Below are 10,830 nucleotides of genomic sequence, written 5' to 3' on the forward strand. Positions count from 1 at the left end.
GAGCCTTACTTGATCACTGAATTTCAATTAGACACACATTAGAAAGCTCAAACAATAATAACAACATTTATATTAATAAATAAGACCCGACACCACCTACATAGTGCCTTATACACCTTTTAAAGTAATTTTGCACATATCATTTTTGAGAGTGAATATAAAGCTATCTATAATCATGGGGAGGTATTTTCAACTGCAAATCAGTAAGTTTACTTCTAGAAGAACCCAGACACATAGGCATGGTCTCAGGTAGAAATGACTCACCAGGAAAGGCTTCCAAAGGTAAATGGGGATTCAGGAAATGTCCAGTGCACACCATAACAGCATCAAAGACAGCTCTATTTTGCTTGCCCTCTGTCTCTGTGACAACATCCCACTGACCAGTTTCGGAGAAGTCTGGACGCTTCGTGATGCTACACACAGTGGTCTAAAAGTGAAAGACAAACACTCACTTGTCACCAACACCCCTGGACCTCATGCAATGACTGGTGTGGTAACCATGTCTGTTACTTTCAGTAGGCCAAGTCCCATGACAGGAGGTCTATTAATATTGATTTATCATCTTCTTAGAGAAGTTAAGTAACTTATGCAAACTCACAAAGGTGGCAATATAGACTTTGCCTTGAGACATTTGAATCTTTCAGTAGAAGGAAGAAACAGTCGTGTTTTATTCCTGGTGAGAAAGAGATGAGTTACAATGCCTGGTGCTTTGGGAAATTTAGGAAAATTAGTTTTGCCTTATTATAATTTCTGTGGTTGAGATGTCTAGATTTTTTTTTTTCCCAATGGACTTCGTGAACAAAATTCTTTTTTTCTCTCTTAAAAAAAGTCAAAATTTCATCCTGAATGAGAGTTTGGCATTTAGAGGATGAATCAGCAAATTCAGTATTTTATTTTATTTTATTTCATTTTTGAGACGGAGTCTCACTCTGTGGCTCTGACTAGAGTGCAGTGGCATGATCTTGGCTCACTGCAACCTCTGCCTCCCAGGTTCAAGCAATTCTCACACTTCAGCCTCCTGAGAAGCTGGGATCACAGGTGCACACCACCACACCCAGCTAATTTTTGTACTTTTAGCAGAGACGGAGTTTCACCATGTTGGCCAGACTGGTCTCGAACACCTGACAACAAGCGATCTGCCTGCCTTGGCCTCCCAAAGTGTTACGATTACAGGTGTGAGCCACTGCACCCGTCCCCAGTTCAGTATTTTAATGATTTATCTGAGTAAAACTTGAGCAGCAGCAGAAGAGAGGAGTCCTTATTTTCTTCCTATTTATTTAGAGATAAAATCAATAGAAAGTTTACTTTAAACATCCAATTTTCATTAGATTGCTGAATAGGCCAGCCCCCATCAAATTCATCTTCCATAACTCAAAGAATCTTACCTTAAACTGAATGTATTTCAGGAGGTCAAAGTGCTCAGCAAATTCTTGGAGATAGTCCCAAAATTTTTCCTGGTTCATGAAATTAGGATAATCTTCGTGGAAAGGGAAGTCACTGTAACATGACATTTCCTTGCAGACATTTGTCACTAATGACTTATAGACCCTGGTCATCCCATCTTTGGAAGATTCCTGCGGTGAAGGCATAGTTAGCTTGTTGGGATAATGGAGATAGGAGCAAGAGAACAGAGATCATGGTGGATCATGCTAGCCTCACTGAGAGGGGGGTCATAGCAATTAATGTCCCATTTGTAATTTTATTTATTTTTATTGATTGATTGATTGAGATGGAGTCTCACTCTGTCACGCAGGCTGGAGTGCAGTGGCGCGATTTTGACTCACTGCAACCTCCGCCTCCTGGGTTCAAGCAATTCTCATGCCTCAGCCTCCCAAATAGTTGGGATTACATGTGTGCGCCACCATGCCTGTCTAATTTTTGTATTTTTAGTAGAGACAAGATTTCACCATGTTGGCCAGGCTAGTGTCTAACTCCTGGCCTCAAGTGATCCACCCAACTTGGCCTCCTAAAATGCCTGGATTACAGGCATGAGCCACTGTACTGAGCCACTATTTGTAACTTTAAAGAGTTCCAGGAAACCCAGCATTAGGTGTCTATGCTATAATTATCAGAAATCATTGGTGGGATTGTATAATTAAATTCAATATATTTTTCAAACCACAAAGAAGCTAACCAAATTAAATAGGGCTCTCCAAGACTAACATTGTCCTTAAACAATTCCATGAATGCAGGGCTCATTATCTGTCTTGTTTATCTTTTCCTTCTTCCACTGGCACAGCTACTCCCTCCACTCATGCCCTGGGCATCTTCCTTTTTGGCTTTCCTCAGAGAATACCTTACTAATTTTTCTCATTATTGTCTCCGTATATTCCCAATCTACCTCCCTCTATTGGCTCCTTCTCATCAGCACAAAATACTCTAATTTTAAAAACAAACAAAACATCCTCTCAACCTATGTCCCCTTCAGCCCTGTCTCTCTCCATCCTATCTCAGTCTTCATAGAAGAACCATTTACTGTAGCCTCTGTTTTCTCATGAAGTCCTCAACTTGTCTTGATTTAATCTCCATCACTCAAACAAAACAACAAAACAAATAGGTCTATATTAAAGACACCAGTGAACTTCCTGTGGCTGAAGCTAATCTCTGTTTCTCCCTTAAGCCTCTTTCTTAGCTGTCACTTTCTCTAAGAAGTCATCCATGACCCAACAGAGCTGCATAAGGTAGCTGATGTGGCCCTGCTGCATCCTGTACTTCTACCACGAACCTGAAGACACTGTGTTGTAATTCCCTATTTACTGTTTCTGTTTCTCACCAGACTGCAAGGAGGACAGAGTCCCTGTCTATCTTATTCATCATTGTGTCCTTGCAGAAGGACATAAATACTTGTTGAATGAGTGAAAATTAATATTATGATAATATTTTTGAAAAAAAAATAGTACAACTGGCCCTCTGTATCTGTAGGTTCTAGATCCATGGATTCAATCAACCAAGGATGGAAAATATTTGCAAAAAATAAAGGATGCTTCCATATGTATTGAACATGTACATATTTCTTTCCTTGTGAGTATTCCATGAACATTACAGTGTCACAGCTATTTATATAACATTTATATTGTATTAGGGCATTATAAGTAACTTAGAGAACATTTAAAATACTCAGGAGGATGTGTGTAGGCTACCCACAAATATTATTATGCCATTTTCTATCAGGAACTTGAGCATTTGTGAATTTTGGTATCCACGGCAAAACCAAAGGGATACCTAAACCCCCACGGACACCAAGAGACAACTGTATATTTATGACTGAGAGAAAATTACATTGAAATTTTAATAGTACTAATTTGCGAATATTGTTACTTAATTTATATTTTTCCTTTTTTCCCTATTTGTTTAACTCAAGATTGTTTTCTAAAATTAATCTGTATTACTTTGGAATAGCAGAAGTAAACCAAACCAACTTTGGGGCCAAATAGCAGAAGCTACATAAACCAGACCCAATATTTTCCTTCCATATTAACATTTGGTGGCTTGATGAGGTTAACAATATACCAAAGTTTTTTTCCTCCTAGTATACTATAATCCTAGGGTTATGACTACTCCTGCTTATATGTAGTTGCTTATTCTGTTTTATTCATCATCCATCAGAGATCTATTAATAGCAAACAACATGTCTTCTATGAAGGCTTCTCTCATTCATGCCTGTTGAATGAATGTCACTATTCTTTTCCCCTATAGCATTTAGTACTTGGGCCTGCCTAGCTTCCATCTTATTTTTTGTTTGTTTGTTTTTAATTCTATTTTTTGCAGAGACAGGGTCTCGCTATGCTGCCCATGCTGGTCTTGAGCTCCTGGCCTCAAGTGATCCTCCCACCTCAGCCTCCCAAAGTGCTGGGATTACAGGCATAAACCTTCTGATACTTTCTTATACTTCACCACTGGGGCAGATCCCTCAGTCCCTACTGGATACTCTGCTACTTCCATAACCAGCACCAATCCTGACCAGAGGCAGGTGGTATTTAACCACTTCCATCCCCACTGTCTGATGCTCAAGTCACCTAATAGGTGGCCTGGACCTAAGTGTAGCCTCCGAGCCTAAATATTCCACTTCTAAGAATGATTGGTTAGTGCCTGAGTTCTTTCTATTCTGAAAATGTGACAGCGAACCCTCCCCCTCCCACAAGGCCTTCCAAGGTCTGGGGCCCTGCCTCACTCTTGCCAGTTCGGTTCCTAAAGACCTGAACAATGTCTGGGGGTTGTGGTTCCACTCCCTGTTGCCAACTTCCATTCTCCCTAGAGTGTAATCTTTTTTATGTTCACCAATGCTATTCAGTTTGCCTGATGTTACACTCTGCAGCTTTGTCTTAGAAAGTCTACAGTCCAGAAATCATCATAAATGTCCAATGCTATGCTTATCTATCAGACTTAACTCTTTTTTTCTCTCTCTTCCAACTGTCCCTGACCCAAGTCTGCACACTCTCAAGATTCCTCACCAATCAGACTGCATCCTGCCTAGTGTTTAACACTGCATTACACACATGTTTGTGCTATTGTAGGAAGCCACTCCCTTACTTGATCACCAAGACAGGCTAAAGCCACCATGTCTGAGCAGAGACAAAGCAAATGGCCAGATCATGACTGATAGAGATAAGAGGATGTGAACCACGTACAGTAAACTTCCATAATCCCCCAATGTCATCACTTCTCTCAAAGCAGGTGGGCTCCAGGTCCTCATCCACACAGCATTTGATGGAGGAGATGCCACTCACACCAGCTCCAATCACTGCAACTTTCTTGGCCATGGTATGCTCTGTTAGAGGAAAGTCAAGCAGAACTTCTTTATTTAACAAGTTTGGAAGGGAGCCCTTGTCACAAGACTCAACTTTTATAGTGATATATATGCATTTTTTTTTTCATCTTTGAGTGGGAGCAGAATCACATGCTGCTTAAAAATGCAGGTTCTGAAATCAGATTGTTTTGGTTTAAGTCTTGGCTTCACTACTTATTAACTGTGTGATCTTAGGCTAACTATCCTGTCTATGCCTCAGTTTTCTCATCTGTAAAATGTGAATGGTAATAATAGTAATACCAACAGGAGGCAAGGAAATACTGAGTAGAAGAGAACAGTTCCCTGGCAAAGGCCCCACTCTCAAGCCTGGAAACCTACAGCCCTAAATGGAAACAGGCATTCCTGTTTTTGCACCCCAGTGTTGCCTTTTCCAAGACCACTCTGGCCCACTGTGCCCCTATTCCATGCCCATATAAACCCCAAGCTCCACTGGCAGAGCAGAGCGGCGTGGCAGAGAAGGAGAGAAGAGAAGGAGTGTTTGAATGTCAAGAGGAGTTCAACTGGGGATGGTTGGAGAGGAGATTGGCCCAGGATGGCCAAACTCCAGGGGAAGATCATCTTCTCACTCCATCCCCTTTCCAGTTCCCCAACAAGTACCCTGAGAGCCACTGCCACCACTCAATAAAATACCTGCATTCACCATGCTTCAAGTCCATGTGACCTGATTTTTCCTGGACTTTGGACAAGGACCCGGGTACCAAGAGGGCAGGGTGTAAAAGAGTGTCACCTGAATCTCCACTGAACTGCTCATACTTAGCTGCCCGTAAGTGGCAACTGCTAAAAGAGCATTAATTTTAACACACCTGTAGATCCTACTGGGGGCCGGAGCCCAAAAGCACTAGCCATGGCTCCTGCACCTGCCCATCTGCATGTTCCCCTTCCTATAAGGGGTTTGAACATGCAAACAAGCCACACTGCTGTAGCAAGTTCTGCAAGGGGTCAGAGAACTTTTCCGTTTTAATAGTAATAATAATAATGACTTTAAAGGGTTGTTAGAAGGATTAGATGACTGATAAATGTCGGAATGGTTTTAGAAATGTGCCTGCTACATAGTAAATGCTCCACTAAATTTAGCTATTGAGGGTTGAGCAGCCCAAACCCCCAAATCCAAAATTTTAAATACTCCAAAATCCAAAACTTTTTGAATACTGACATGAAACTCAAAATAAATGCTCACTAGAGTATTTCAGATTTTAGATTTGGGATGTTCAACCAGTAAGTACAATAAAAATATTCTAAAATCTGAAAAGACTTGAAATCTCAAACATTTATTTTTTATTTATTTTAATTAATTTTTAAAAATAGAAATGGGGTCTCACCATATTGCCCAGGCTGGTCTTGAACTCCTGGGCTCAGGTGATCCTCCTGCCTTGGCCTCCCAAAGTGCTAGTATTACAGGAGTGAGCCACCATGTTCATCCTACTGAAACATTTCTCACCCCAAGTATTATTATTATTATTATTATTATTATTATTTTTGAGACAGAGTCTTGCTCTGTCACCCAGGCTGGAGTTTAGTGGTGCAATCTCAGCTCACTGCAACCTCCATCTCCGAGGTTCAAGTGATTCTTGTGCTTCAGCCTCCCAAGTAGCTGGGATTACAGGTGCCTGTCACCATGCCCAGCTAATTTTTGTATTTTTAGTAGACATGGGGTTTCACCATGTTGGCCAGGCTGGCCTCGAACTCCTGACCTCAAGTGATCTGCTGGCCTCAGCCTTCCAAAGTGCTGGGATTACAGAGGTAAGCCACCATGCCCAGCCTGGTGCCAAGTATTTTGGATAAGGAGTGCTCAATCTGTAGTATTTCAGAGTGTAGACGGTACCTCGACCCCATTGGGATGCTAGCATTTCTCAGTATTAGAGGGGCTCTTTGCTATCACTTTGTGCCTCTGAATCCCAGGAATTTCAGTCAGTAGAAATGTTGGTTTTGATTCAAAGCATTTAGAGTCTTGAAGAATAGCTGGTCACGGCCATGCCTTGCCATAAAACGAGGATATTACATGGGTTGAGGGGAGGTTCTTAACCTTGCGGAGAGGCAAGACGGACCATAATAGAAAACAAAGTCCCCAAGGAACGTCATAAGAGATATTCCGGAGCCCAAGACGATGTCAGCTAGAAATGGGGATGCTCATGCTTGTCAGCGGGAACTGGAGGAAGTGCACACATACATATACATGGGGATATAGGACCAGTTTTTACCAATTTTTCTGGATTTTATCATTTAGCCTTCTGCACATCTCACATTGCTTTTGCCTCAATCAAACGGGCTGAGTTAATTCTAGTAAACCAAGTTTATGTCACACTGAGGCCCTTAATATGTCATGTGGACTTAGTTGCAAGTGCTGCTTTTCCCTGCAACCCCCTTGGCCAATTCAGAAGACACACAAACAATAGCTGAGACCTCAAAGTATTCTGTTGTTTTATGAAACATATATAACTCATTTCACTTTGCCTTTGAAGATACAGTATTTTTTGAGGAGAGATCTAGCTGTATAACCCCTGTGTGATTTTTGTAGTCTCATGTCACTTATCACAGTGGTATTTGCCTTGGGGAAACAAGAGAGCATATCTTTTTTGAGCTATGAGGACCAGTAAATGGGAAATTAGCATAATCATTTGAAACAACTTAAGGCTACACTGCTAATAAGAGGCAGAGTTTGCACTGAGTATGGATTTCAGGATCTGAAACCAAGATGTGAACATGCTGTTGGTCTGAGCCTGAGGTATCCTGTGGTTCCCCTCACCTTCATACGGTACTTAGTTCTCAAAGGTTGCTTATATTTATTAATTATTCGAGATGGAGTCTCACTCTGTCTTCCAGGCTAGAGTGCAGTGGCACAATTTCGGTTCACTGCAACCTCCGCCTCCCGGGTTCAAGTAATTCTCCTGCCTCTTCCTTCATCTTTGCTCAGGTTTGCTGCTGCACCTTTGGGATGGACTTGGAGGAGTTTTTCTCTATGGCTTTGTAGCTTGCCTCTTAATCAGATCAGAAGCCCCATATCAGAAGGCACAGAGTCAAAGTGAATTTACTTACTGCAGGGAGTAAAGAAAGACTCCTGAGTCCTCCAGGAACCCTCAGACTTACCTGACTCTAAGGCAGACTCATGAACTTGCAATGAGGATTAGAAGAATTTCCTAGGGCCTTCAATTTCTGAATGTATTTGCTGCCTTGCCCTTTGCAAGGCTGAGACTGCCATACCTGGCTTCATTATCTATTACAAAATGTATCATTTTTCCTCTTAGACTTTTTATTTGGGAATCCCATTTAGTTGAGAGAGCTATATGGGATGCAATGAAAATGGATTTTGGAGGCAGCAGAGTTGGGTTCAAACTTTCTCTGCTACCAACTGGCCATATGACCCTGAGCAACCTTAGATATATTCTTTGTAAAATAAGAAAAATACCTATGTTGAAAGATTGTTTGCGTTTTAAAAAACATGATATTACTTACACAAAAAAAGTGCCTTACACAAAATATTTACTCAGTGTTCATTCTCTACCTCCCTACTTGTCTCCTTTCTTCCTTTTCTTCTCCTTGGCAAAGACAGTTCACACAGATAAAATGTATCAACAAGTTTGGAAAGGAGTAGGCAGACATACCTGTGTTTTCCTTTGAGTTGAGGAGCAGGAGGTTTAGACAGCTTCTAACCAGAAATAAATGGCCTCCACCAATAAGAATACTTGAATTTCCAGACCACTAGGTAGAGGCCTGGGGCGGGCAGATCTTTGCTGTGCTCTCTCTCTGCAATAATAACATAAAAAGAAATGGCTGCTAACTAAATTGCCAAAGTGAAAAATATACTGGCATGAATAGACTGGCAGCAAAGTAATTCATTCAACAAATATCCCTGGGTACCTCTAAGTGCAGGTACTAAGCCAAGTGTGGGGCACTGAAGATAATGAAGACGCTGCTACTAAGAAATAGTAGTAAAGTCTTAGAATTAAAAAAAGACAGTGACTGCTCTTAAGATGTTGTATATGGAGAGATTGATGCTACCTTGTGCTAAGTCCTATGGTAGCAGCATGCTCTAGGAAATGAATGTTTGCACTTTCCTGGCCTGTTTATCCCTGCCTAGAGACCTAGTTAGTGACAGAGTGGGTTGTGGGTTAAAAAGGTGCTGGGCAAAAGCACTTTAAGGACTGACTTAGAGACTCTACAGGCAGTAGAAACAAATTGGGAATTTGCACTTTTTAAAATTAATCTATATTTACAGACTATACATTTCTGAATGGGAGCAACCATTTTAAATTTTGCCTCGAGGCAGTAGATGAAGGTAGTAAGTGAACTGGAAATTGAGAGATCTGAGTTTTAGTTCTGCTTCTACCTCTAATTAGCTTGTAACCCTGGACAAAATTCTCGATTTCTCTGAGTCAGTGCTTCCACATTTGTAAAACAGAGGGTTCAAGTGGCTTTCTCTTTGTTTCCTTCTAGTTTGAAAGGACTGTTCTTATGTCTGAACACCAAGTAATTGGTGCAAAAAAAAAAAAAAAGATATGAATTCAAAAGTAGGAGAGAATACTGCAGGCTTGAAGGATTGGGAGAACATGTGTGTGCAAACTCTGTAAACTATAAAGTGGACTTCGTAAGGTACTTGGTTGCTCAAAAGTTGCTTATATTTATTTATTTGAGATGGAGTCTCACTCTGTCTTCCAGGCTGGAGTGCAGTGGCACAATTTTGGCTCACTGCAACCTCCACCTCCTAGGTTCAAGTGATTCTCCTGCCTCAGCCTCCTGAGTAGCTGAGACTACAGGCATGCAGCAGCATGCCTGGCTAATTTTCGTATTTTTAGTAGAGACGGGGTTTCACCATGTTGGTCAGGCTGGTCTCAAACTCCTGATCTCAAGTGATCTGCCCGCCTCGGCTTCCCAAAGTGCTGGATTTACAGGCATGAGTCACCGTGCCGGCCATAGGCTGCTTATATTTAGTCCCTTGGCAGAAAGGAGCCCTGACCTATTGAACTAGACCTTTGAACAACCGGAAAACCTCAGCCCACACCTGACTGAGCAAATGTAGGAATCCTTTATGAGACATGGAAAGACTTGGGTGATTTGCAAATCATGTAATCAATTATGATTTCTTTGAATTTGGAATTTGATCATTTTATGTTTCTTATCATCACCCTACCATGCTCTTACTGTGTTACAGTATTTTTTTTCACACCATCTGTGGGGTATTTTGTTTCCCAATGGCTGGCGTTTCCATCTCATTCATAAGATGAAATCAGAGGTGAGCCTGGAGTCACTGAAAGACTCATGATTCTGTTTATCTCATTGACACCTTCCTTTTGGATGGTTCTGTCCACAACATAACTTTGTTTCCTTACAACTTCCCTTTGCTTCCTGACTTTTTCCTTAATTCTCTTGCTTTAGCCCTAGTCAAGAGACCCCAAAAGAAGATAATCACATTCATTCTTAAGGAACACACTCAAAGAAGAACACTCATCTTTTGTGAAAGCAGTTTCTGGATCATTTCCCCATTAAAAAAAAAAAAAAATCCAGGACACTTACCTTGGTTAGCATAGAGCAGATTCTTTGACTTAAATTATTTCTCAAAGTCAAATAGGCAAGGAAAGTAAGTGTTTGTCTTTTTTTTTTTTTTTTTTAAAGCTCAAAACCCAAATTCTTTTTTCTAAAAGAAAAATAAACGGAAAGATGACTTTCGTAAAAGTGTCCTCAGTTTAAAACAAAAGCCATTTGTCTTTTCTGCTTTGCTGGTGACAGCAGAAAGTATACCGTCCAAGAAAAAAGTGTAGGAGACAAGTGTGCTACTTCCGTGATCTTAAGGGAGGGCCGAATGGTGAGTTAGAATACAGCTGTTGGATTGGCAGAACATAAACCCTTCCTGCCCCTTTACTCCACCCTCCTCAACGTCATAGTTCTGGCAAAGCCCTAAAACTTATGGGAAGCACATGATAGTGTCGCTCTTGCCATTACAGTCTGTAGAGGGCGCCAAATCACCCCAAATCAGCTTTCTCAGCGAAACAGGAGTTCTACTTTTGGAAACAAACTTCTACATCCTGACT

The 10,830-nt window shown here is 41.1% G+C and overlaps 1 protein-coding gene across 1 annotated transcript in view; it reads right to left on the minus strand.

Annotated features, from left to right (window-relative positions):
- FMO4 (flavin containing monooxygenase 4) overlaps positions 1–10,556 on the minus strand; it is a 27,145-nt gene extending 16,589 nt beyond the window's left edge. Inside the window, exons 1-5 of the mRNA XM_011970808.1 lie at positions 10,316–10,556; positions 8,407–8,548; positions 4,629–4,768; positions 1,386–1,574; positions 265–427 (exon numbers count right to left, since the gene is read on the minus strand). Coding sequence (XP_011826198.1) covers positions 265–427; positions 1,386–1,574; positions 4,629–4,760 — 484 coding nt within the window. The 5' untranslated portion in view covers positions 4,761–4,768; positions 8,407–8,548; positions 10,316–10,556. The remainder of the gene's footprint in view (positions 1–264; positions 428–1,385; positions 1,575–4,628; positions 4,769–8,406; positions 8,549–10,315) is intronic.
- Between the last annotated feature and the right edge of the window lie 274 nt (positions 10,557–10,830).

The sequence above is a fragment of the Mandrillus leucophaeus genome, unplaced genomic scaffold (assembly GCF_000951045.1).
Source record: "Mandrillus leucophaeus isolate KB7577 unplaced genomic scaffold, Mleu.le_1.0 Scaffold975, whole genome shotgun sequence".
Classification (NCBI taxonomy): domain Eukaryota; kingdom Metazoa; phylum Chordata; class Mammalia; order Primates; family Cercopithecidae; genus Mandrillus; species Mandrillus leucophaeus.